The sequence below is a fragment of the Parus major genome, chromosome 4, assembly GCF_001522545.3.
Source record: "Parus major isolate Abel chromosome 4, Parus_major1.1, whole genome shotgun sequence".
In the NCBI taxonomy this organism is placed as follows: Eukaryota; Metazoa; Chordata; class Aves; order Passeriformes; family Paridae; genus Parus; species Parus major.
Genome location: NC_031771.1, coordinates 60,896,928 through 60,924,714, shown reverse-complemented (window position 1 = coordinate 60,924,714; position 27,787 = coordinate 60,896,928). Strand labels below are relative to the sequence as shown.

Below are 27,787 nucleotides of genomic sequence, written 5' to 3'. Positions count from 1 at the left end.
TGCTTTCATCAGTTCTGATGCTGTGCAAAACTGACCATCTGTGCCTGCTTTCTCTAACACCTGTGTTTAATCTTCAGATCTCTGATGGCCAAGGAGATGAGCGCTCAGAGTCCCCCTATGAAAGTGCTGATGAGACTCAGACTGAAGTGTCTATATCATCCAAAAAATCTGAGCGAGGAGCGGGAACAAAAAAAGAATATGTGTGTCAGGTGAGAGATGTTAGCTGGGCTGTGTTTCCTGAGCTTTCCTAGAAAATTATAAATATTAATAAAATGGGAAAATTACAATATTAGGCCAGAAACAGGTTTAGCATGTGTATCTGAGATGTCTGTTAGTGATGAGGTTACCATGGCATTAAATTGAATTCTTAATACTTCATAATTTTTTTCTTGACCTCCAGTAAGTGACTTAGCCTTTCTGCTTGAGTTTCCAGATCTGTAAGATAAGCATAATTTGTAGCTCAGAAGAAGCACATGAGTGTTGCCAGGTGACTGGTCAGATGATGCAGAAGAGCTGCTGGTTTCTCTGTTAGCACAGAGGAGGAAGCCAGCCCAGTGGGGTTTGTGCTCAGCGTGCTGCAGAGATGGCAGCACTGCCCTGCTGTGGTGTGCAGGCAGGGAGCAGCTGAAAGCAAAGGCCTTTCCTCAAACTGTTCTAGAAGGGCTCTTAGGCTATAAAACAATAACACAATCCAAGTGGACAGATCAAATTTGTTTCTGTGAGACTGGGCAAGCAGTTAAATTTCATTTTTTTGTACATAGTAGGAATGAGGTTGTATCTGTCTATAAATGTTGGGTAATCCTTAAATTCTGCCAGCACTGTTCAGTTCATTTTTAGTTATGCATGTGTCACTGCTAACCACTCAGATATAGGAGTATCATTGTGCCAACTGGACTGATTTCCTTTTGCCAAGGAAAAGGAAAGGAAGGATGCTTTTTAACCCTACTCCGGTGCATCAGTGTGCTCAGGGAATATTTCTTACAGCTTTTTTTTCTATTCCTTTTTTTCTGTCAGGTTGTATTTACTCCTGAACCATGGTCTGAGAGGGATATTTCTAGTGGTTTAATGATTCTGTTACCTGTTTCAACTTGAAGCCAGGTGGAAATGTGACGATGCTTGTAAAGTTGTCTTTCACTTGTTAAATTCTATTTCAACAACGGGAAAAGATATTTTGAGGAGCAGAGTATGAAAAGGAATAAAGAAAACAGGTTTTTTTCCACATATGAATTTTTCTTTAACATTCAATGCCTTTGTGTTGTAAAAGCTGTGTGAAAAAACAGGTGATCTCCTGCTGTGTGAAGGACTTTGCTATCGAGCTTTTCATGTAAGCTGCCTTGGGCTCTCTGGAAGACCAGCAGGAAAATTCATTTGTAGTGAATGTACATCAGGCAAGTTTGTCCCTTTCTATTAATTAAAAAAAAATTTTAAAAAAATATAGTTTTTCCATATATTGTTCTAGGACATCCTCCTGAACAGAGTTTGTATCCTGAGAGAACTCTTATTTATCCTTTGGGACCTGACAGGGTGGGAGTTCCTAGAGTACCACTAAGTGTGCCATGTTTTACAAAGGTCATCCTGTTTTCAGTGAGAACTCTCTTGCAACACGGATAATCAGAATTCTATTGCCTTAATAACTGCAGATTATTTGCTTTCTGAGTACAATTACAAATGAGGTTTAAAGACTGTCACAAAGACTTAAGAAATCCTAAACAAAAGAGCAGCGAGTGAAATGTTTGAAGTTCTTTTCCAGTCCTTTGTGTGTCTGTATCAGCCTTTTGCTTTTCCTGTTAAAAGACTACCTTATTGCTATTAATTTAATTTGCTTCTAATCCTGTAATAACTGCTTGGAAGTTCTTAATCGCAAAACTTTACATAAGATTTGTGTTCTTGCTCATAAGCTCATTTCAGTACATGCAGTAAACCTTGTTGGAGCTGCTGCTTCAAAATAAAGCTGTTCCAGCTAGGGCAGAAAAAGGATTAGAGGATGCTTGTCTTTGGTTTGTGGTCCTGCTTCAATTTTCAGAGGACCACAGACAAGCCATCATCTTATTTAATTGGTTTAAAAAAATTTGAAAACTAAAAATTCATGCTTGTCCTGGCGTACTGAGGCTTATAAACAAGAACATAAAATCATATAGATGAGGCTTTGGGTGTTGTTGTGTACTCTTCAACTGCAAACGGGTTTGCTTTGTAACTTTATTTAATTTGTATCTGAGCAGATCAGTATTTAATACTAAAGAGCTAAAGTAAATAGATTGCTGCATCAAGTAATGCAAATTGATTTGTTGAAAAAAACCTCCTCCACACCACAAAAGCAACTCATGCATAACATAAAGGCCTGAGAGAAGTGTTTTAACTTCATGTGTTTGGATATTACATTCTGTTTATTATTTTGCCACTAGGTGTGCACACCTGTTTCGTGTGTAAGGAGAGAAAGGCAGATGTGAAACGCTGTGTGGTGTCTCACTGTGGAAAATTCTACCACGAAGCTTGTGTGAAAAAATTTCATCTCACTGTGTTTGAGAACAGGGGTTTTCGATGTCCTCTCCACAGCTGCCTCAGTTGTCATGTTAGTAACCCCTCACATCCACGAATTTCAAAAGGTAGTTTCATTTTACATTTTTATGACTGATGAATTAATTTTATTTATGGTATGTTAAGGTAAGGAATGTGTCCATTTGAGAGCAGCTAACTGCAGTTTTGTTAGGCATAAATGGACTATCAATTGATCCAGCAATTTTTAAAAAGTAGTAATAGAGTAAATTTTAGTCAGATTTAGTATTTGCCTTGTTTGTGCTCTTTTTTAAACTAGATTTCAGTTAACCATGGTTAACCATGTTTTCTTCTCAAGAGAGAATGAAATCCAGAATGTATAGATAATGAGGAGAGAGGCAAAGCAGTGAGGGCAGGACCTGAGAATGTACAAACACTGCAGCAAGGCTTGATGAACATGGAGACATTTTGATTCTATGCAGGTTTTTAGCTTTGGGCAACATTTGCAGACAAAATTACAAGTCATAAAGAGCTGGTCTACCCTGGTGTGCGTAATTAAAGACTTAGAGTGCTTTAAATTTGGTGTAGGGTTCTCTAAAAACCTTTATTAATTCAGTATTGTTGCAAATCCACAAGCGTTGAAAACATAATGGCTGGGGTTTTGTGTGTGTGTGTGTGTAGGGTGTCTCAGCACTACCATCTTGTTTGCCGAAATAACGAGTCAGTTTTGTGCCAGAGTAACTCAGAGTGTTGTGCTTTGCCACAAGTCAGTTTTGCCCCAGAGTGACGTGTGAGTGTTGTGCTGTGCAGGGAAGATGATGCGCTGCGTGCGCTGCCCCGTTGCGTACCACGCCGGGGACGTTTGCATTGCCGCGGGATGCGCCGTCATCGCCTCCAACAGCATCGTCTGCACCAACCACTTCACTGCCATGAAGGGGAAGAGCCACCACGCCCATGTCAATGTCAGCTGGTGCTTTGTGTGCTCCAAAGGTAAATGCCTGGGGAGGGAACCCCTTCAGAAATGCTGTGTCAAAACATTCTTCAGCCTAAGCATTGTTTTTTTAATCTGTTCGCAGCAAATTGATAGAAATGTGGCATATTAAGTTAGGTTTTGTTGTAATGTCAAGTTGGCTTATGCTGCTTCAGGGTTTCAAATACCCTTTTTTTCAGAAATAATTTATTAAAGAATGTTTTTACTTGGGCTTTATCCAATAATCAGAAGCCCAATTTAATTCTTTACAAGAGACACCTAATGAGTATTTTTCTGTTCTTTCCCCTGTGTTCAATGTACGAAAGCTTTTTATGTTTCCTTATTGGTAATATGTAATATTACACCATAAATATTTTAAGAGTTTCTTTTAGTTTAGCAGCAGATTGCAAATTTAAACAGTATTAGTTGTTGCTGGGTTTGCCACTAATTAAGGGTGTTTTGTTTTATCTTGTACAATAAATCTGTTCCTTATTGAGAACCACAAAATGCATCGTGCTGATTAAACTTGTAGCAGTGAAATTTTACCTGATTTGTTAACAAATTAACATGCAGCATAGCAGCTTTTAAGCTGCAGCCAACTTTCCACTTGATAATTGATGGAACAAACTAACAACCTTGTTCCTTCTGCCCCCCAATGGGGGGAAAAAAACCCCAAAATCATTAGAGAAATCTGTTGTGGTTATAATTTTTCTTACATAGAAATGTTAATATATACTAAAACTACATTAAACATACTGTAGTCATTAAAGTACAGCAAAATAATTATAATTTGTGCATTGTTCTGGCATTTTTATCACCAACTTTCCTGTTATTTTGAATGTGTTACTAACCCAAGTCTGCCAGGCATTCAGGTTAGTCAGGACCTTTTGGCTGCTGTACCCAGCTAAGTGATGTGTGTGTTTGTTGCTGAGGGACAGCATGTTTTATTTTCTAATTGAACTTACCACGTGTGCATCATTTCGAACCTGTCTGGAATGCAAAACTTATACTTAGATCTTGACATTTTCCAACCTTTTTTCCTTTTTCTGTGTCTCTGCAGGTGGGAGTTTGCTGTGCTGCGAGTCCTGCCCAGCAGCCTTTCACCCTGACTGCTTAAACATCGAAATGCCAGATGGGAGCTGGTACTGCAATGACTGCAGGGCGGGCAAGAAGCTCCATTTCCAGGATATTATTTGGGTTAAACTGGGAAATTACAGGTCTGATGAAGGAATTTGTGTTGTTTTACAGTACTGGCATGTTTTACTAAGGATTATACAACTGGTTACTCCTGTAGGCCAGCCTTGCTGCACACTGATTTCTGACTCCTCTCTGAAGTCGGGGCCTCACCTCCTTGCAGGCTTCATGTTCAAAGACTTGCAGCCTTGCTGTTGCTCTTGGCCAAGGCATTACCCATACAGGACTCCTCGAGTCTTCTGACTCCTGCCTCCAGTATATGAGCTTTCAACCTCTGTGTCAGAGATCTCTGCCAATAAACTGGTGTAACTGGTAATTGACTGAAGCACTCCCTCGAAGGCTGGGACATCAGTCACTCAGGTTGTTGTTGTTTCACACTTGGATGAGATTTGAGTGAGGTAGAGGTAGATGAGGGTTATCCTTGGAACATTAATAGGTGTTACCGACCTTCTCTTGATCTTTGATAATTACAGTATTGCAGGTCTTGTAAAGATGATGGTTTTGCTACCCAGACACGGGGAGTCCTGTGTGTGTGCTTACCTTGCAGGCAGGTGAATTCCCACAGATCTGAGTGTCAGGCTTTCCTTTCCTAGTCTTCCCTCACTCTCTACTAAGAGAGACGAGGAAACGATTTTAAATCCTCTTGGATCTTGGAGATAATAACCAGTTACTGCTGTTTCGAGTAATTTTGTTAAACTGTCTCTTGCAAGAAAGAGCTTGACTAAAATGCTGTATTTTTTTATTTGTACTTCTGTGCTAGATGGTGGCCTGCAGAAGTTTGCCATCCGAAAAACGTTCCCCCAAATATCCAGAAAATGAAGCATGAAATCGGAGAATTTCCTGTGTTTTTCTTTGGTTCTAAGGATTACTATTGGACGCACCAAGCACGGGTGTTCCCTTACATGGAGGGAGACAGAGGGAGTAGATACCAAGGGATCAAAGGAATTGGAAAAGTCTTCAAAAATGGTACATAGCTAAAAGTAAACAAAAATAATCTTGGGATATGCATGCTTTGCTTTCTTCACACATTGCCTTGGGTTTTGAACATTTGTTTTACAATATTGAATTAAAGAAATTCGTGGTGTCTTGGGCAGCAGTCATTATTGCTGTCTTTGCATGAAAACATTATTTTAATGTCTTGTAAAAGATTGGCATCTAACTGAAATTATATCTGATGATTTTTACTCTCTGGAAAGCTAAAATAAAGACTAAGAGAGTAGACTCTTTCAGGCTTTCTCAGACTGGGAGACTGAAAGAGCAGAGTTTATAAATCTGTTAAAAACATTAACACTCCAGAAGCATTGTTTGCAAGAAAATTGAATGATGGGACTAGAAAGTAAACAATGCTTTGTTTTAACACACATGGGAATGAGCAAGTCAGTTTTGGGAGAGTAATCCTCTTTCTGGCATTTCTGTTGATGCTGCAATCTTTTTCAGCTTTGCAAGAAGCTGAAACTCGATTTCGAGAAATAAAGCTGCAGCGAGAAGCCAAAGAAACCCAGGAGAGTGAACGTAAACCTCCACCATACAAACATATTAAGGTAAAGTTTGAGGAAATGACACTTGGGTTCTCAAAGATTTGAGCTAAGCAGCAAGATGGGGTCAGGTTGTAATGATGGTAACTGTGATTTTACAGTCATGAGATGGTAAAATTTTGCTTTCATTGGAGCATCTGGTGGTGCAAAACCAAATTAGCAACCACTGTGTAACTCTGGCACTAAAATTAACTTTCCTAAAATCATATTTTCTCTATTATAATGAATTTTTCAGGTGAATAAACCTTGTGGTAAAGTGCAGATATACACTGCTGACATATCTGAGATTCCCAAGTGCAACTGCAAACCCACGGATGAAAACCCCTGTGGCTTTGATTCCGAGTGCCTCAATCGGATGCTGATGTACGAGTGCCACCCACAGGTTTGTCCGGCGGGAGAGCGGTGCCAGAACCAGTGCTTCACGAAGCGCCAGTACCCCGAGACAAAGATCATCAAAACTGATGGCAAAGGCTGGGGTCTGGTTGCCAAGAGGGACATTAAAAAGGTAGGAATTGTTCTTGCCCAGCACGGAATTGGTGGCCTGCGATGCTCTCTGTGGGTTTGGGATATACTTCACTAGTGATACTTGGTGTCTTTCAGGGGGAGTTTGTGAATGAATATGTGGGAGAGCTGATTGATGAAGAGGAATGTATGGCAAGAATCAAATATGCACATGAAAATGACATCACCCACTTCTATATGCTTACTATTGATAAGGTAGGTATTTGATGGGTTTTGCCATTATTTACTTGCAACCTTATTTTGATCTCTTGTTCTGTTGATCACCTTGGCAGGATATTCTGCTTCCTTTGACATTCTGCAGTTTCACATATTCACAGTGTTGCCTCTTCTGTGCCTGCTTTCTCCATTCTGTATGTACATAGTGAATCTCCTTAGTTCTGTGTTATTTACTAAATTACATATTAAGGTCTATAGGTTGTGCTTTGTTGCTTGAAATGAAGTACAGTACTTACCTGTACTTGTAAGTACAAAGTACTTACCTGCCTAGTCTTAAAATGAAGTTTGAGGGAAATAGCAGTGATACAGTGGAAGGAATTGCTGTTAGCAAACCTACTAAAATTTCAACAACAGAAAATAAAATTCTCATTTGAGAGAATGTGGAATAGAATTGTGAGGCTGTGTCCTATATAGGGCATTTAATCTTTTTTGCAGCCATCTGTCTGTTGCAGCATTGTTTAGGCAAAACTAGGCTTGTGCTTTTGTAGAAACTCTTTTCTAAAAGCACTCTCTCTTAGTAGCCAACCAACCCTCCACAAATTGATTCACAGCAGATTATTGCAGCAGGTTAATTAACACACCAAAATAATTCAGCACCTGTGATTCTGTGCACACCTCTGAGTATATTCTTCCTCAGGAGGAGGAGAAAGTGAAGAACTTGGACAGCAGGAGTTACAGATTATCTATATTATATTGCTTCAGTCCCCAGACAACTTGTTAGGAGAAAAACAAGAGCTGGCTGCTAGTCCTACTTTTTTTCAGTCTCAACCACCATTCTTTTTCCCAAGGCTCTTGCTCTGCATTTCCACAGCTACTGTTTTCATTAGTCCTGTAACTGAGGAGTTCCTGCAGGAGTTACTGCCACAGAATGATGAAACCACATTTTGCTGAACACTTGAAAGTTTCTCACTCCTCTACTGGATTGACATACAACATAAGTGTGTTTAATATCTGAACTGAACATGTATTTGTCTCTTACTGTAATTAATAAATGCTCATTATAGGTCTACCTTACCAAAAGTGCAGTGGCATTATGAGGCTGAGCTGGCCATGCAGTGAAGTGTGTGCACACAGGCATGACAGGCACACGTGCTCTGCAAAGAAACACAGTTCTGGCAATTTTGAGCTTTATTTTATTTTGTTAATGTCTGGTATATTGGGTGGATATAGAAATTTTAGAGCAATTTTTTAATAGGAATGGGATATTTTTAGCTTACCAAGAGCTTGTTTTTGTTTAAACTAGGCTGATTTGGGGAAAGAAATCTATTGAGAAACTGGTAATCTCTGGAAGTAATCATGCAGTGATTTGGTAAATGCCATGAACCACAGTACTTGTAAATGCCTCACAGCTTCGTGAATGCAAAGTAAATGGTAAAGGACTGTGTCTGAGTTTTGAAGCTTCCTGGGGAAGGGGGTTCCTTAACATGCCCACCATAATGCTCACAAGAACACTTACCCTGCCGTGTGGCTGTGATGGGTGCTGGGAAAACGTGAGCTAGAGCATGAGTATTGCTTTGGGAGTGTCACATTCCAGGCCACATGGGACACTACAGTTGCCAATACAACATGTACCAGCAGTTGGCTTGTGTGCTCTGGATAGCAACGTGTCAGTTCTGAATGCAACTGTTTAAATCAGTTATGGATGATTTTTATTTTTTGTGAGGGGGAGAGAGAAAAAAACCTTCATCCTGTTCTGCTTTGCTCTCCAGGACCGTATTATTGATGCTGGCCCCAAAGGAAACTATTCTCGGTTTATGAATCACAGCTGCCAACCAAATTGTGAAACTCTAAAGTGGACAGTGAATGGGGACACTCGTGTCGGGCTCTTTGCTGTGTGTGACATTCCTGCAGGTACATCAGCTCGGGTTGCCTTTGCTTTCATTCTCTAAGTTAAACTTTTTGTGCATTTCTTGGTAGGGCAGTCATGTTTAACTGATTCAGTGCAAATATTTTTGTAGAGAACTCGGCATCAGAGGAAATGCTTTGTGATCTGCCTTTTACTTTAGTGTTTCTTAATTGTGAGTCCCATGGCACTTTTTGTTGCTTGCTTCTAGGACAAGTGTCCTTTGTAAGTTTTTGGTTTGGAGCTCTCAAATACATCTTTCCCAGGAATATAATAAGCTTAAGGAGAGGATGTAGTAGGCTGTTAAAATGTTCTGGTTTGTGTACATACATGCTCACACACATACCTATCTATCTGTAGCTATATCTAGCTGGATAGATGGGTGGATATAAAACATGTGAAAACCAGACACAAGCACTGTTTTGTGAAGTCAGACAAATTTATTTTAAGATGTAATTGCATAAGACATGATATCTGGGTATCTAGTTAATCACTGTAAATGTAGTAAAACATTGTCAGTGCTTATAAGCAGTAAAAAGAGGGAAAACCCTATGACAGTACATCAACAAGCACGTCCCAAACCAGCAGACACACAGAAACAGCTATATTTGTTTGCAATAATTTTGATAGAATTTGTTATCTTGTCCTTTTCACACTCAGGGACAGAGCTGACTTTTAATTACAACCTTGACTGTCTGGGCAATGAAAAAACAGTCTGCAAATGTGGTGCCCCAAACTGCAGTGGATTTCTTGGGGACAGACCAAAGGCAAGTAATATATCAAGTAATACATCAAGAGATTTGACAGTATTGTCAGGGGAAAGGTTGTGGAGGCTTCAAACTGACTAAGAATGTGCCCAGCTGTTTTCAGTGAGATTATTCTGACATGCTTGTTTATTATTTCTGCATTTAAATCTTACAGTATGATTATTTTGCTAAGATTCATTAAAAAAAAAAAAAATGCATTGAACCAAAGAAGAAAAAATGTGAGTTTTGAATGTGGAAAAGTTACCAAAGTATATCAAGGAATGATCTGTATGATTCCTGTCCAGGTTAGTTTGAAGCCTGTAATCCAGCAGAAGTTGGAGCTTTCTGAAGGGCTGGCATAGGAGTGTGAGGGAAGGCACAAGTACCACCTGTGGATGTTGAAAAGCTGCACTTCCCTGTGGTCCTTCACCCTGCTCAGTACCAACCACTTCAGAGGGTGGACTGGGAATCTTCAAAACCCACACAGCTAGTTTTTGTTTAAGAGATGGACTTGAATGAGGTTTCACATGAGCCTGTGAACATTTACACAGACAACCATGAAGAAATTAAGTGTTACAGTTTAGTTTTATGGAGCTGTCTGCATTGGTAGATAGGATGGGTTAATTTTAAAGAAAGTAGATAGTGATTATTGGGGTGAGAGGGAGGGAATGATGGTAGGGATGTTGAAAAATCATCCAAAATTTTATATGATTTGATGAAGGAGAGTTACGCAAGTGCAAAGAGCGGAACTGAAGTCAGATTGAAACAGGGATATGGTTTGGTATATTCTTTCTGTCATTAACTACAGTTCCTGAAGTTCTGCTGTCTGTTCCTCAAAGAAAAAAGGGGGCAGGTTTTAGTAATTCCAGCATGAGTATTCGCAACTGGAAGAGAAAAATGGATATTGAAGTGATTGGTGGAGCAAGTACATAATGAGGGTAAATTAGCCACAGGTAGATTAGACCAGATTTTCTTGTCAAGTGACAAGAAAATGAAGGGGTTTTTTTCAGTAGGAAGGTCCTGTAAGGAGAACATCTGTTTTCAGGATGAGTTTTCACAAGGGTCAGTGTAGGATTTTTGTCAACACAGATCAGTACAGTGAAGTGCTGGGCAGGTCTGCCCCAAGTCAAGCTTTTGGCTGTGTGCACAGTCTGCTGGGTGTGCTTGGCTAGGTTGTGTCATGTTTTTCCTTTGCAAAACTGGTATTTACAAATTTATGTGTTACTCTTGTAGAATTCTTCCACTAATGCCTCAGAAGAAAAAGGCAAAAAGACCAAAAAGAGAACACGGAGACGCAGAACGAAGAATGAAGGGAAGAAAGAATCTGAAGATGATTGTTTCCGTTGTGGTGATGGAGGCCAGCTGGTATTGTGTGACAGGAAATCTTGTACTAAAGCTTATCATCTCTCCTGCCTTGGTTTGGTGAAACGTCCTTTTGGTGAGTCAGCCCATTTGTTACACTTGTATAAATAACTTGTGCAGGTACCTCAGTTATTGCACTGAAACCTTGTCAGGGGTGTCATCCTGAAAACATTTGGTTTGTGTGGCAGGAATTTCATTTGTGCATCATGTGGGAGCAGCTCCTCTTGGATTTGAAGACAAAATTGTGACCTCCTCCTGCCTCTCTGGCAAAATGAGGCATTTGTTTTACAAATGTAGGTAATTGAGCACATCACCTGGTAGATGCACCGTGGCCTTGCCACAGGAAAGTTGATTATATCTAAGAAATGCATAAAGCCCTTTGAGTTGAAGCCAGAACCAGCAGCAGCTTCTGAAAGAAGGCAAGTAGGGAAATCAAGAGCAGCAGACAACAGGTTGCAGTTCCAGATATCACAGGAGTTACCTGGTTTCAGTCAGCCTTGTCAGGTGGGATATGAAGAAGGGAAGCAGGCAAAGCCTGTTATCCCAGAAACAAGTAAAACAAGGACTGGTAAAGTAGGCTGGGGCAAAAGAGCAGCTGTAAGTGAAGCACAAACCTTCCTGAGGAAGACTGGCAACAAGCAGGGGACTGCTCTAAGAGCAGGCAGCAGCTGACCGGATGTTTGGATGCTCTACCAGCCTGTGAGTTCTGTAAAATGCTATTGAGCAAAAGCTGAGTCATTTCTTCTAGCTGGAGCTGACTGCTGTATTTAAATGAGTGTGTCAAGTCTGCTCCTTGCAGCTGCCAGCTGAGCTTTAGAAGTATGATGCAGCATTTTGAGTGTTGAGATCAGCCCCGGTAGTTGCTGTCATTTGTTTTGTCAGGAAAGTTGTGCCTGGTTCAGCTGCTACAACACAAAACTTCTTCAGGAGATGATGCTGTGTTTCAGTCTGCACTAATGGCTTCTTTGGTTCTGATTGCAGGGAAATGGGAGTGTCCTTGGCACCACTGTGATGTTTGTGGCAAACCTTCTGTTTCTTTCTGCCACTTCTGCCCAAACTCTTTCTGCAAGGAGCACCAAGACAGGACAGTACTAAATTCCATGTTGAATGGACAGTTATGCTGCTCTGAACATGTTCTCGGGGTGGATTCTGTTGAAACTCAGAAGACTGAAAAACCCCGCAAAAAACTGAACAAGTTCAAGCCCAGGAGAAGGAGGAACAGATGGATGAGAGCTGAATGCAAATAGTCATGGACTGCAGTTTCTACTGCTAACACTATCTTGTAGATAAGTTGTGAATATGACCAGGGAAGGACACAATTTTACGTATATTCTGTAAAGGTTACAATGGGGGGGGATTTTTTTGTTTTGTTTTTATAAATCCACTGAGCCAACCACAGCAGTCTTCTGCTGCTTCTGCACTGATAACGAACTGCATAGTTCATCAAACTTCAGGACAAACCAAACTTGTTACTCAGCATTACAGTTACACTTGAATTGTTACGAATGTAAAATGTTCCCTCCAAAGTACTTGCAGGTTGGAGGTAGGTTAAATCAAACCAAGTAGGCGTAAACATAGTTTTTCTGAGATAGTATTTGTCAACCAACAGATGTTTAAAATAGTATATCCTTGAAAGAAGTTGTTAGTTCTCAAGTCCTTTTGAGTAAGAAATGGCTTGGTCTGTGGTCCCAATGAGATTTGCTTGCCTTGTGTGTTTTTGAGCAAGTGCTTGAATGCCAGCCATGACCCAGGTGTGTCTCTTGCTGCAACCACACACAGCAATTGGTTTGTGCTCTTCAAAAATGATTCTTAAGCAATCATGATCATAAATATCCTTCCACCAAGAAATGTGGTGCGTGGTGGGAAAGGCACACCCTGTACCAGAGAGGAGGAATCTTCCTTAGAGATTTTTTTCTATACTGTTTTTTCCTATATTTCATCCCAGCAAAACAGAATTTACTTCATCTTGCAGAGCTGTACAGGTCTGGACTTAAAGGGATATTGTCTTGCAATTTAGGCCCAATACTCTGGGATTTTTGTGTTTTAATAAAAGTAAATCTTACAAAAGCTATTATTTAGAAAAAATTACGTGATTTTTTTTTTCCTCAGTGGCAGGTAAAATGCAGAAGCAAACTTTTCTTTGGAATGCTTGGAGTCCAAGTATTTCAACTTTGTGATAATGCCAGAAATACCCAACAAGGAACAAAACCATACCCATGAATGAAACAGAAAGTACAAAAACTAAATTAAAAACAATTAAGTAAAAGTGAAATAGATTTTTGAAGAAGCATGTAAGACTTTTGATGTGAAATTTAGCCTTACTGTGTTCCTTTGGATAAAGTTTGTATAAAACTGGCTTATTGACATACTGAAATTTTCTGTTAGTTTTTTAGGAGCTCTGCTCTTGACTGTCCTGTCACCACTGTGTTGTGTCAGCAAAGCTGTTTTGAATTCCTCGCTCCCATTAGCATTAGGTCCTCACTAACTCACAGTGAGATGAATATACAACACTTAGTATCAATGGAAATAATGGTAGAACTAGGAAAAAACTGTAAAGAAAACCATCTTTGGCAGTTTTCTCCCTGGCAGGACCAGGCAGCATTCCAAGCACGTTTTGAGTTATGCCATTGTGACCCACCCTCCGTAAGCACCACGTGCACCTCCATGTCCACTGAGCCATTTGTGTATGTTCTAGCTTAGTTAATAGTGCAGGAACTCTGTGTAGCCCTTTTGAAAATGAAGCCTTGCTATATCATGGAAGTGTATGTTTTTTGGTTTTTTTCCAAGGCATTTCTTCAGATTTGATATAGTTCTTGGAATTACCAAAACCCCCATTTATTCCCAATATGTAAAAACTTTGGCTTTATTAGAAGATATTAATTGAAAGAGGTTATAAATGTTGCATTGCCCTCTGCTGAACACTTTTGGTTTCTGTTTTGTGACCAAAATGCTTTTTTGAATCAGTTTTTATAAACACTGTTGGAAGGTTCATTTTTATTTTTTTTTTGTGAATATTTTTTAAGAAATAGCACAGTTCTAAATCAGGGGAAGCGTTACATGTTTGCGTTTTTTTTAAATGGTATGCCAAGCCTTGCACTTAAGTTAAAAGTCAATATTCTTTAATTGATTTTGAGGGAAACTTTTTCTCTGCCATGGGGCTGAAGAACAGTCTCGTGCATAAAATCAAAACCAAGAAATGATATTATGGATGTTTCTTTAATATTGGGTTTCAAGGGAAGGAAAATGAGGTCAGGTAGTAAAGCAGAAATATTTTCCTCATTGCTTTAAAACAAAATGAAGGAATTTGATGTCATTGGGACCATTCTTTGAATACTATACAATGTAAGGAAGGCTTTGTAAGAATACCTTTAAATAAGTTATTATAAAATTTTTCCTTTACATTCCATTGCTTTCATAATTTGTTAATTTTTTTTTTTAGTTTTGTTGCTTTTTCCTCTTCATGTGTAGGTGTAACAGCTCTATCACTCTGGAGCAGTGATGCCCCAGGTCCTAGGAGGCAGATCCTCACTCCCAGAAGCCACAGCCTGTTCCTGACAGGGACTGCTGCAGTCACAGCCACCCTTGTGTCTGTCTGTGGGAACAGAGAGACTGTTCACACAAACAGCTCTGAGCCAGGGGCTGTTTGACCTTCTGCTTCCTTCTACCTCTCCTTGCTCTTTACTGCTCGACCCTCTGGCCCACGGAGCTCTGCATCACCGGGACTGCAGAGCAGGAGTTGGCTTGTGAGTTGCTGGGAGCTCCTTCCTGCTGCTGGGCACCTCCTGTAGGCTGATCTTGGGGAGGAACGTGGATCAAACTCTCCCTTGATCCATACTGGCCTTGGAACCCTGTGAGCTCAGCTCAGGCACTCAGGTGGTGATCCGGGAGAATTCTGGTTTCTGTACTAGGACAGGTGAGGTTTAGGTGCGTTGTAATGAAGGTTTCTGTACCTTGCTCTGCAGCCTGGGAAAACAGGCTGAAGTTTTGTTTCAAAAAAAAAAAAGCTGAAAGAAAAGTTGTGACATTGTTTTCCTTCTCCCACTGTTCAAATACAAGGCAAAACAATCCTTAAGACTTGAGCTTTCTCCTGATGCAACTCGATATTTTTTAGCATTCAGCAACTTGAAGGATTTTCTATTATAAATTAATCTAAACAACATTAACTGTGGCATATTATGTGGCCTTAAATTATGTTCTTTGTGTCTTGCCCATCATAGTAGCAAAATGTCTTTCCTTTTCTAGCAAAAAAGCTAGATACATGACAGCCAATTTCAGAATTTGTTGTTCTTTTATCACATGAGCAAGCATGGAAACAATTTTCAGTTGAGTATATTAGATGTATTTTCATACAACCTAGGAAAAATAATCAGAGTAAATGTCTGTTTTGTTCAATAGCTTTGTGTTCATGGTCAGGTTTTAGGAGGTTTTTTATTTGAATTACTTGGAAAAGCAAAATACCTTGAAAGACATATTAATGGGATTTTTCCACATTGTTGAGTCTCATTATTCCATGTCTGACTGCTTGAGAAACTTCAATGTCTTATTAAATGTTGAATTTTATTCTTAGTTATTTAAGAAGTTGCTAAGTCTCTTTTGTAAAACAGCTCTGTATACTTACTTTGGCACCTTGTTTTTTTCTTTTAAAGAAAAATGTGGAATTGATACATCCTAAGAAAGCACGGTTTGGCAGTGAGGGAACAGGGCTTTGTTCTCTCATAGGGAAAACTTACACTCCAGGTCTTCCTAAGAGACACCCTGGAAATACTGTTTTACACTTCCAGGAGGTGATAATGACTGTGCTGTGGCTGTTTTCACACTGTTGCTTATCACAGAAATGCTGACATTTCTTGCAGTCCAGTTTTCCCAGTGCTGCTCTCTGGTGCTCATAATTTTACAGGTTTTTGTGACAGCTGGAGCTCCCCAGCCCAGCCAGCACCGCTCCCTCAGGGTCCTTCTGCTGTCAAAAATGCTGGTCCTGCTTGGTCAGGTCTGACTCTGTGGCTTTTTCAGACAGGGTTTTTTGGCTCTGGTTTGGCTTCACGTATGGAGTATCCAACATGTGACAGCAGCCACATTTTTAAAAAAAGCATTTCAGAGATCTGCTTTGACACTGGTGGCTGATAGTTCTGCTGAGATCACCTGGTGCTCTGCATCAGGATTGTGTCTCTGTGCTGCTCTGAGGAAATCCACAGCCTTGGGCCAGAGAGAAACTTCATGTCTCCTAAATCAGCATGAGAGAGGCTGCATGGAGCTCTGCCCCTGCTGGGCAGTGGGGAGGGTTTGTAGGTACCATCCGTGTTGCTGCTGATCCAGGTTAGAGTCACAGAATGGTTTGAGGTGGAAGGGACCTTAAAGACCATCCACTTCCCACCCCCTACCATCATGTGCATCATGAGGGAGCAGCTCCTCTTGGATTTGGAGACAAAATGGTGACCTCCTCCTGCCTCTCTGGCAAAATGAGGTATTTGTTATACAAATTGAACACATCACGTGGTAGGAGCACCGTGGCCCTGCCACAGGAAAGTTGATTATATCTAAGAAATGCATAAAGCCCTTTGAGTTGAAGCCAGAACAGCAGCAGCTTCTGAAAGAAGACAAATAGGTCCCATGGGCAGGGACACCTTCCCCTAGACCAGGTTGCTCCAACTCCCATCCAGCCTGGCCTTGAACACTTCCAGGGATGAGGCAGCCACAGCTTCTCTGGGTAACCTGGCTGCCCACAACAGCTGATGTACCAGTCTTCCACCCAGCTACTCACCTGACAAGAGCTGAGAGACATCACAGAAATTATATATTTTATCAATTCTTTTAATCACTTCTAACACCTTCCCTGGGCAGAGGAGAATGAGCAGCTGAGGGCAGGAACCATTTAACCCTCCACAGCCATGGTTCCTTCAGCCATCTCTGCTGCTGCAAGGTAAGTGAGAAGAAACACCTGCTACCACCTCTGTGCAGTGGATCTTTTCATAGTGATACTGTTTTTGCTGGCCATGGAGGGCTGGGGAAGCACAGCACTGACTCAAAGGGTCACAGCTGGCTGGGCTGGGTTTATACAGCACCTGTGCAGGAATGTCTGTAGGAGGAAAAGGAAAACAAGGTGGGAAGATTAAGAGGCCACAGGGACTGGTTTTGTGGAGCAGCTGACACTGGCTCCAGTCCAGGCAATGGGCATTTCTGAATGCCTGGATAAAAACATGGTAGGGGACATAGAGCAGACAAGAGTCAACCAGCCACACACAGAAATTAGCTCTGGAAAATACAAATCACATTAGTTTAACCAGATGGTTAAACGGGGCTGGGTGCACAGAAGAAGGCTCACAGTGCCGCAGCAAACAGGTACAAACCACTTGTGCTGCTCTCCTGGATGAATGAGGTGTGCAGGGTCAGGGACAGAACTTTGCCCAGGCATTTAGGGACTGGGTTTCCTACAGGCCCCTCTCCTCAGCATGCAGAAAGGTGCAGAGCACCATGCTGCTCCTTCATAGCTCCACTCTGAAGAACCACCTGACAGCAGGAAACAAAAGGGACTTACTTGTCCAGGAATCAACCATTACTTTACTTGTGCATGTTTGCCCACAGCTGAAAGGAACGGGAGAGCCTTAGGATCCCTTTCCTTGACTTGTGCTTATGCAAAAATTTTGAGAATGGGGAACAGAATAAAAAATTGGATATTATTAAAAGAAGGCATATTCATGTTAGTGCAAAGGAACCTCAGTAACTGGAGGAGTCAGTCCTCACTCTGTTGAGCTGACTATTAAAATGGAGAAACAGGCATGATTGATTACTGTTTGGGGGGGTTTCCCCCTGAGGAAAGAAGTATTTACTTGTGCATAAAGCCAGGAATTGGAAGGGGAAGACTTTTCCCATTAGCCCAGTGCAGCAGAGCAGGGAGCTGGGTTGGTTTGCACAAGTAGCCACAACTCAAAACCTTGAGTTTTATTTCCCAGCACGGATTTCAGCTATACAGAACTAGGTTGCTCGTGGTTAAACACCTTGCCCAGAACCACATCTGTGTTGCCCCAGGGCAGGGAGCGGCAGGTGGCTGCTGCTGTGGCCTGTGCTACCAGCCAGCATAGACTGGCTCTGTGTGTTCCATGCCCCCGTACGTGGGGTGTCCTCCCGAGCCCCGGGGCAGCAACAGCGACCTCAAGGATTTCTTGCTGTGCTCTTGCCGCTGTCTCAGAATTATTAGAAAGACAACAATGATTCCACCTGGAAAGAATGAAAAAAAGGAAGGGTAGTTATTCACAGATGGGAAGTTGAATCTCACACAGGTGATGTTTGCTCCAAGACTTCTCAGCTCAGGTATTCCCTTCTGATAAAATAATGGAGTTTTTTCTCCTACATACTCTCCAAAGAGAGGGAAGAAAAAAGGTTCCACTGGCAAAAGTAGCACTCAGCTTCAGCAATTCAGCTTAACTCGAAGCTGCAAGGGATAACAACAAGTTTTATTGAAATAATTCAGTAACTCTATTTCCTACTCCCATTTACTCACTGCTCTCTGGAACTGTTTTCCACTTGGCATCTTACTCACTGCAGCCCCCACCAAAAGGATCTTGTTGAGAAATTAGTTTGCCCTGTGCAGTGCTTACACTGAAGCACAAGAAGTAACTTACCTAGATTAACTCTGAGTCTAGACTGAAATCAGGGCTGTCAGGAAAAATTACTTTTGGATTGGGCATAGACATGGAAGTAATTGGCAAATCTCAAGTACTGCGACATTCTGTTCATTTGTTTCTGGCAGAAGCATCAACAGAGAAAATTGCTCTGAACAGAAGAGCACAAATCTGTCTCTGTGATGCAATATGGCCAGACAAATACGCCCAAATTTTAGTTGTGTGAGCAGACAGCCTCATGGTAAACACTTGATCTGTGAGACCAGCCGTGAAATACCCGCGGGTTCCTGCGTGGGCTGGTTCCTTTCCCCCTCTTTGCAGCAAGCTCTGGGAGAGGCAGGAATGCTCTTCCCTGACCCTCAGACTTGTTTATCACAAATGCTGCTTAATGAGCCATTGTCCCTCTCTGGGCAGTCTTTTCATATACTTCAGTTTAATCTACTTTTTCAAATTAATAATTGCTTCAGATGGCATCTGTTTTGGCAGATTTTTGGACAAGAGCCTGGTGTGAGGGGATAGGGGTCAGTGGAGGAGCTTTCTCATGGCGCCAAGCCACAGCTTGTGAGAGTAACCTTCATCTGCTCCCACCAGACATTCCAGTCCCATGGAGACAGTCAGAGGGTGCTGCTAGAGCTCCTCCAGACCCTGCTGTCCTTGTCTCCTCCTGTGAATCCGTGGAGTCCCCTCCTCAGCTGCCAAGAGATCAGTGTGATGAGAGCTCTGCTTTGGTGTTGGAGAAGCTGTGTGTTTTTTTCACAGTGGGGAGTAACACATGCATTTAATCTCCCCTCTCTCTCCTTTTAACAACAGCGAGCCAAGTGGAGAATGGGTCTTCAGGAAGTACATAAAATACACTTGAAACACAGAAACTGAATAAGAGGCTTGTTGGATATTCTTTATCCTCTGATGGCTTACTCATCTCTGACTTTGCTCTCTTGACACAAGATTTTCATCTCTGGTAGTGTAAGGGGCACTTTGGGATTGCTCTTCATCTCTCTGGGCACAGGAGACAGATTCCTCCTCCCTCTTTCCTTGTCTGCCCTTTCTGCAGTCCACACCAGTAACAGTTGCTCATTTTCATCATAATTCTCTGATTAAATCTACCCCCAACTTTGATTAAAAACAAGAGAACTCTGATTTTCCCTTTCCTGAGATTAAAAATGCATATTTATTGTTTTGGAACAATAATTCCTGGTGCAGTTTCCCAGTTGCAAAGCTCATGCACTCATTAGCTTGCCCTAGTGAGCTAATTTACAGCAGGTGGCATCTGAAGGGATGCTCCCCTCACTCAGCAGGTCCTGACTGTTGGGTACAGGGTACATTTGGCATCAGTACAGCCAACACTGTATTGAGCCAGCAGCTCCCCATGCTGCTGGGTGCTGTGGCATGACTTTAGGCAGGAATGCTTTTAGGAAACAGTCTCATACCAAAAGGAAATTTTCCTTTTTCCTACTTTTGTGCAGCCAAGGAATCCCTGTTTGAGGGTGCACACACACCAATGCTTTCCAGGGACAAACAACAAGCATTCAGCACTGTGCCACCTTCCTTCAGAGCAAGGGAAAGGACTGTCACTGGCATTGAAAGCAGCCACAAGAGCTTTCATCAGAAATCCAGCATTCCAGAAACACAAAATACACCACCCAGAGAAAGCTTGGTTCAACACAGAGCTGCAGAGGGGTGCCTGGCTTTACCAGAGGACAGAGAGGACCCAGACTCACCTGCTGAGAAGGTGGCCAGCACAATGACAGTGGCAGGGGTCAGCTGGCAGGAGTCCCCTGCCTTGTACAGGAAAAGTTCCATGCAGTAGGTGGGCTCCACGCTGCCCCTGGGGCAGAAGGCATCAGGAGGGCACTTGACTGGGTTCACATCTGGGCTCTGCCCAAGAGAAGAAGTAACTCAGCACCAACAAACTGCAGAAGGCAACCAGGGCAAAGGAACATAACATTTTAGCATTAGGAGGAAAAAAAATAAATAAAGGAATGAACCTGTCATCATTATTCAGTCTTGTCTGCCCCTGCAGTGTTAGAATATGGGGAAGGGCAGAAGGTGTCATTAATACATCAAACCCCCTCATTAATGCACACACCATCCCCTCATGGCCCAGTCAGAGCAGGCAGCTCAGGCACAAAGCCACACTCCTGGAACCACAGTTTTAATCATCTCCCTGCATCAGAGCCCTGTCTATGTTTAAGATAAAGGAAGCTCAGATTACAAAAAAAAAAAAAAAAAAGTGTTAATTGCAGTGTATTTAGCTTGTCATGGGACGCTCTGGTTAACACAGGCTGCCCCAGCTGATGGGGACTCACAGGGCAGTAGTGGTTTTCTGGACACAGGTCACAGCTCTCCTTGCCCCGCTGTAATTGGTACTCTCCTGTCCTGCAGGCCTTGCATCTGTCATCACTGGGACCTTTGAATGTACCTAAATAGCAAATAAGCAGAATATTAAGGCCTGAGACTAAGCCCCAGGACCTTTGCAATTGCTTATGGATGAATCAGCTTTCAAAGCCACAGGGAGAAAGAGCATTAAGTTCTCACGTGTGTAACAAAAGCTGAGCCTGGACTTTGGTCCTGGTTTGGGGGCAAAGGGTCAGAAGAGAACAAACAGGGACTAAAGAATATTTGGGGTCAGACCTCAGCAAACAGAGCAGTGTGAGTAGGAGTAGTGGGAGAGGGGTTTAGTAGTGAGCTCTGGCTTTAATGTAGAGGGAAGATGGGAGCTGGAGGTCAGCAGTGTTTCATCCTCTCCAATTCTGGATTCAAACACCTTTTCCAGCTGTTTGAAACTTGCTGAGCAGACTTCAAAGCACAGCTCAGTTTCCCAAGCTTTGTGGGAGAAATGGGTCACAGAAGTTCCAAGTCTCAGAGTGGTAAAATGCTTTCCTTCATGTTTAAAATGCAGCTTGGCAATGAGACACCCCTGGTGCTGTGTCCACACTGGAGGCTGCCCACTGCCGTGGGCTCTGCCAGAGCTCTGCCCAGCCCTGCTGGCTCACCTGCTCAGCCTGGTGCTTCAGACAGCACAGGAAGGAGCACGGCCACGTCCCTCGCATCCCCTCCCCGTGTCCCTCTGCCCCTGCAGAGCATCCATCTCTGAGAGCAAGGCTGTGCTTTCCTCAGCAAAGCCCCCACCACAGAGATGCTCTTTGCTGGAGCTGTTACCCAGCTGTGATTTGGGCTCTCTGGCACGCCAGGGACCAGCACAGCCTTTAACCATCCTGGTGGGAAGGTGTGGCACAGACACGGCCTCCGCCAGCACCCACTCAAACCATCCCAGCACGATCCCTCACTGCCAGGGCACAGCTCTGCTCTGCAGGGACCTGCAGCCCCTGGGCTGGATGAGATGAGTGGAATGAGCCACTGGAGCTGTGTGTTCCCAGCCGGGCACAGCCTCTCCTCTGGCTGCAGTTACCTGCCGGGCAGGCCTCGCACCGCTCCGACGCCTCCCGAGGAGCCTCCTGCCCGCCGGGGCACGACTGACAGGCCGAGCAGCTGCTGGTGCTGGGAGGGGAGAGGAGGCAGGACATGCTGTAGGGTGAGCACTTCCAAGACCAAACCAGCCCACCAAAGCCAGCTCTTACAAACTGGAGTCTTCAGTCAACCACACCAGCCAGGAACCTTTGCTGTTTTGTGGGTGTCTGTCTCCAGTGAGATTCTCATAGAATCACAGAATGGTCTGGGTGGGAAGGAACCTTAAAGATCATCTCATTCCAACTGCCATGCCATGGTCAGGGATGCCTGACCAGGTTGCTTGAAGCCCCATCCTGCAGCTGAAATGGCTGGTGGCCTGTCTTTGAGACACACTGCTGGTTCCAGCTCAATGGCTAAAACAAACCCCCCTCCCTGTCCACCTGAGCTCCCACACCCCAGGAGGCTCCTTACTTGCAAAATGATCCTGGCCAGCAAGGCAGACAAAAAGCTGCATTTTGCTTGGAGCTAAAATAGCCTGAAAAGGAGAAGAGTAAGGCTTCAGGGTCCTGCCTCCACATCTCTGCCCCACGATTTGCTCGTGCCCGTTTTACAAGCAACCAAACAACTCCCCACAGCACACTTCAGGTGGCATTTCAGGGGTTAATTTAGGATTTTTGGGGTAATATTTGTCAAAGCTCTGAAAGAGCAATGGAAGTTCCCTGCTGCCCTCTGCCATGCTGAGGGATGCACGGGGGGCTCTGGCAGATGCCCTGGTGGCACATCTCACATCGCTCAGAACCACACCAAGGAGACAGAGAAACCTGCCACCCTTCCCAGCACCACAGGCTGAACTGGAATGAAGCTGGAATAGGTGATCCCAGTGCCAGCTCCCAGGTTATTCAGCTGGAACAGGTCTCTGACCAGGGGAAACCTCTCCAGTCACCCCACCCTTCCAGGCCTTCCCCCACCCCAGGAAGTCTGGGGTGCATCTTCCTCCCTGCAAAAGGAAGGACACAAGACCCACCGGCCAAGATGGCTCTGCACCAGCAGAGCCTCCCTCCCTGCACCACAAGGACCAGGAGGACATGTACTGACCCTTCCCAAGGCACAAAAATGAGTGAATTGTCCCAAAGTGCCCAGGGGCCAGCAGGACCCAATTTGTGAGTCTCACCACAGCAACAGGAAAGCTGAGAGAGCAGCACTTGGGAGTTCAGGTGGGTTTGGAGGTGCCTGATGATGCACAGCATGGTCACTGCCCATATGGGACAGAATTAAGCTTCAGAGAGGAGCTGGACATGGTGTGGGTAAGATCTGCCTCAAACCTGGATTTGCATCAGGGAGCAGAGGCTGTGGCAGAGCAGGATGAAACCAAACCCATCTCCCCTCTCCCTGCAAGGCAAAGGATTTTTTACTTTTATACTTGCAGGATTTAGGGGCCACCCCCACAGACTCCCCTGTTGTCTAACACAGTGTTCAGATCTGCTGAGTAAAGGCAGTGACAGACCCCAGATTTTGTTCCTCCCAGACTCAGCAAGTGACAGCCAAGGTTTGGGCACAGCCCAGCAGCTCAGTGGGTGGATTTTCAAAGGAACAGTTGTGCATGTTCAAGCAGGACCCCATTTTGGGTGCAGAGGAGCTGCTGCACTGCATGTGTTAATTAGGGTTTTGCATAAGTAAGTGCTGTTCTGTTCTGCACATGCTGTTACCCTGTCTGCAAACACATTGTACCAGCTTGAGTGGCATTAGCCAGGTGCAAAGCAGCTCCTTTTTAAAACCCCAGTTTGAACGTGTGGAAAATAAGGAGAGTATTACACTTAATATTCAGACTGCAGAAAATTGTCTAAATGAAAACAAAGATGGTTTAGACTCATTTTTGCTATCAGAAATAGAGAATATTTTATTTTCCTGACAATGCTCCCTCCTTGTGCTAAAACTGAATTTCATAAAACTTTTTTCCAGACTTTCATTGCAGAGTTAGCATTAACTTGTTGCAAAAACAAGCATGGAAGCATGGCTGAGATCTGCTCTTTTTATTTTAACAACAACAGAATAGGTAAGAGATCTGGGCTATTTTTAACCTGATTACCCTTCAGTGCTTTTAAGTTACCTGGTAATTACATCTGGCCCTGGGAAAAAGCATGATGTGATGAAAATGCATTTGGGTTGAACACAAACCAAAGCCTACCTTGCTCACAGGTTCTGCAGGCTGCAGCCCCAGACTCATTAGCAAAATGTCCTGGTGGGCAGGGAAGACACACGGTGCTCCTTGGGAAGCTGGGAGGGAAGGGAGCAGAGTGGGACACAATTTTAGGTCACCCAAGCCTCTGTCCACTTGGAGAAGATCGAGCAGAACATGACACTGACAAGTCTAGAAATGGAGCAGTTATGAAAAAGGAGTTCAGGCAGAAAAATATCAGTTTGAACTCACCTGAATGTTAAAGGTCCACTAAAAAAATAAAGTTTTCTGTATTATTAACATTAGAGATGCCCTGTGCCCATGAGCAATACGGAAAGGGACCATCTGAATTGAAGGTCTTGAAAAATACGCTGTGGTCAGGCTTAAAACCCTTGGCTTAAAGTCAGACTCTTAAATCCACTCTTGAAAATGGAATAGGGAAGGTGTTTGCTGTTCAGCATCCATCAGTGATTTCAAAAGGAGCTGCTCCATTGCTGGGAATCAGGAGCTGAAAAAAGGACCTAAACCACAGGCAGTGACGTGTGAGAGCCCCGACCTTAAATAGCAGGGACTGTGGGAAAAGGGAGGCAAAATGTCCAGGAGGAGGGGGAGGAAATGAGGCAAAGTCAGGGGAAAAGGAAGCTTTTACATTCATCACTAACAGAGCCAAATCCCCCTCAAGTATGTGGGTATGGGAATTTGATAACATACTCAGAGATGCTTTGGAGGAAAACAAGGACATGCTTTTTGATTCCTTCAGAAACTTCAGGGCTGCATGAGATTTGCAGAAAGAAACCAAACCAGAAACCCCCAAACCAACTGGAAACAAACAAACAACAAAAAACTGGCCTGCCAGAGCCACTCAAAGCTGTGGGGAGGCCAAGTTCTCCAAATACCACAGAAATGGTCAATGGCACCTTCGAAACCCTGAGGCCCAGGCAGCCACCAGGAGATGGCCATGCACACACTGCACCCCCAGGTGCCCTCCAGAACCCCCCACCTTTGGTCCCTGCTCTGGCACACACCAACCCAGCACTGCTGCCTGACCCTCTCTGGTCCCTGGTCCTCTCCCACATCCCAACACAGCAGCCCTGGAGACTGCTCCTGACGGGTTTTTAAAACAATTTGGGGGTACATTTTTAAGGCAGGTTCTCACAGCTCAAACTGCAAGGGGGGAGCACAGAGGAAGATCCTGCTGGCACTTCAAACTCAGGGGCTGCTGCAAACAATCTGCACAGTCAGGTCACCCTTCCTACAGCCAGATTTTGTTGCCAGTTCCCAGGACTGATCCAAATGGAGCTGCCCTGCAATGGACACAGTCCTGGGGAGGCTCTTGCCCCCGCTCCTGTCCTTGCCACCACAGAAAGGGCACAGCTCACTGTTTGCAGACATGGATACAGCAAGAGAAAATCTGATAAAATGGAGAGAGCAGCACATGCACATATCCTGCAGCCACAGGACACTTGAACAGCATCCCTGGGTGAGGCAGCCCTGGGTGAGCCCTGGAATTGCAGGACTGGGCTCCTGGCTGGGATGTCTTGTCAGGTTTTCCACACTCCATCAGCTGAGGGTATTGCTTTAGATGCCAGGGACTCAAATGTAGTGAGATGCCTCGGGGGCAAGAAAACAGGGGCTGAGAAAGTCATTGGGCAAAGCAGGGAGATGGAGCCTGTTGGTCAGACACATCCTTCAGAAAAGCTGAGGAGGTGAACCCACAGCTCACTCCTGTCTCCCCACCACAAAGCAACATGTTCCCTCAGTGCAGACAAAAGACAGGGTGGTAAAAAAGGAGAGCCCAGAGAGGAGCAGCCCTCAGCACAAGGACATCCACACCAAGGTTTCCTGATGAGGAGAATTCAGCCTCTGAGAAACAACTCTGGCAGCACTTTTCCAACAGCCCAAAGGAAGAGATTTTTACAGCTGGGAAGTGTTTGTGGTGTATCACAGTCACTCACCTGGTGTAATACCCCTGTGGGCAGGGCAGGCAGGATGGTTGCCCACTTTGGGGCTGGTAGTGGCCAGGTGGGCAGGGGCTGCAGGCACTGGGATCTACACACGAGCCCCCTGTGCAGCATGAGCAGCTCAAGGTGCCTAAATTGGAACAAAAAGTCAGGATCAGGATCAGACGTGACTGAAACCTCTGTGTCTGCCAGGACAGGTCACTGCCACAAAGGCAGAAGCTTTGGGATGCAGTTCTCTGGCAAGGCACTCTTAGAGGGTAGAAACTGTAATGTTCATGCTAATTATGCTGCTGTCCACTGTTAGCAAGCTGCAGAACAGCCAAAAGATGATCTAAGGAGTCAAGGCTGTCAGTGTGGATCTCCAGTAATTAAGCTGACAGCTTTTTCCTTCTTTAATTTGAGGGTCCAGGAAAATTTTCCTTGTTTTCTCTCCAACACACAAAAAGAAGATTAAAAAAAACCAAAAACAAACCAAAAAAATAAATAAAATTAAACCAGTATACTTCTTTAGATTACTGATAATTTAAGCTTGTAGGAAGCAGAACTGTTAAGTAAAGCCCCCGAGTTGAGGATCTGCCTTACACAGCAGCAGCTTTTTTTTGAGCACAGGTACATGGCACGCATTCCCAGCAGGAAAGTTCTGCCCCTCTCTGCTCCACAAAACCAATCCCAGCCACACAGAGGAACTGGGTGGGATTTACACAGGCAAGAGAAGGCCCTGTCAAAGAAGGTCCTGCATAAAAGGGAGGTGAGAGAACTCCTGCCTTCTGCAGATTCACCTTAAAGCATCAGAGCTGCTTTTAAAAAGTGCCCTGCAGTGCAGGGATAAAGCAAAAAGTACATTGCTTGTATTTTGGAGAATTATTTTCTTTTTTTGAGATATTTTTTTTTTTGTGGGATGGGGTGGTGGTGTTTGAAATCAAAACCCAACCACGTTACAACAAATAACTTCTGGGAAAGGTTATATTATGCACTGCTGACCACAGCAGAGCTTGATCAAGGATTTTCTCAAGGCCACTGTAAAAGGCTGTCTCTACAGCAGATTCTCTTTCAAACATAAGGGACAGCTGGAAATTGACCTTGTATTTGGCCCTGGACCCCAAAATTTTGTTCTTCTGCCAATAAATCAAACTGTAATTGTGATACACTTTTTGCCACAATCCCACTACTTTGTCATCCCTCTGGGAAAGCCTCAGGAAGACCAAAACACAGCACAAGGCCACGAAATACCACATCTTTGATTTCAGAAGGGTGAAATGAATTAAGTCCCTCTCCTGCTGCCTGTCCAAGCTTCCAACAAGAGCAAGTTTTGGCTTCACCTCCCCTGACAAATCCCTTTTCCCCCTAACACAGAAGGTGGGAGCAGGGACCCTTACCTTGGGTGGGGACTGTCCCAGGGGGGCAGCGGGCACAGGCTGTCACATTCACCGTGCTGCAGCTGGAGGGCTGGGGGGTGGTGGGGAGCAGAGCTGATGCTGGGACCCCTGGGGATGTGGTCACTCCTGGAGGGGACGCTGGGACACCGCTGGATGTGACTGTCAGTGCTGCAGACCCTTGAGAGGCAGCCCTGCTGCCAGAGGTGGGGGTGGTCCCCGTGGTGGTGGGCAGAGTCTGGGAAGGGGATTTTGTGCTTGGATCAGCAGATGGAGCTGCTGTGGATGCAGCAGGGTTTGCAGTGGTTGGGGTCAGTCCAGCTGAGAGTGTTGCAGGAGCAGCTGGGGGAGCAGAGGCTGCAGCAGTGGTTG

At 44.0% G+C, this 27,787-nt stretch overlaps 1 protein-coding gene across 12 annotated transcripts in view; it reads left to right on the top strand.

Moving 5' to 3' along the window:
* NSD2 (nuclear receptor binding SET domain protein 2) overlaps positions 1 to 15,451 on the top strand; it is a 98,985-nt gene extending 83,534 nt beyond the window's left edge. For 10 of the 12 annotated variants that reach the window (XM_015623895.3, XM_033513745.1, XM_033513744.1 and 7 more), the window contains 13 exons: positions 78 to 209; positions 1,265 to 1,388; positions 2,403 to 2,603; positions 3,304 to 3,483; positions 4,524 to 4,680; positions 5,418 to 5,623; positions 6,095 to 6,198; positions 6,428 to 6,697; positions 6,793 to 6,909; positions 8,640 to 8,781; positions 9,434 to 9,540; positions 10,753 to 10,957; positions 11,863 to 15,451. In XM_015623895.3, the coding sequence (XP_015479381.1) occupies positions 78 to 209; positions 1,265 to 1,388; positions 2,403 to 2,603; positions 3,304 to 3,483; positions 4,524 to 4,680; positions 5,418 to 5,623; positions 6,095 to 6,198; positions 6,428 to 6,697; positions 6,793 to 6,909; positions 8,640 to 8,781; positions 9,434 to 9,540; positions 10,753 to 10,957; positions 11,863 to 12,128 (2,211 nt within the window). In that variant the 3' untranslated portion in view covers positions 12,129 to 15,451. Of the gene's footprint in view, positions 1 to 77; positions 210 to 1,014; positions 1,389 to 2,402; positions 2,604 to 3,303; positions 3,484 to 4,523; positions 4,681 to 5,417; positions 5,624 to 6,094; positions 6,199 to 6,427; positions 6,698 to 6,792; positions 6,910 to 8,639; positions 8,782 to 9,433; positions 9,541 to 10,752; positions 10,958 to 11,862 lie in introns of those variants that run through there. The other 2 variants (XM_015623905.3, XM_015623904.2) reach the window with 2 other exon arrangements.
* The last annotated feature ends 12,336 nt before the right edge of the window (positions 15,452 to 27,787 follow it).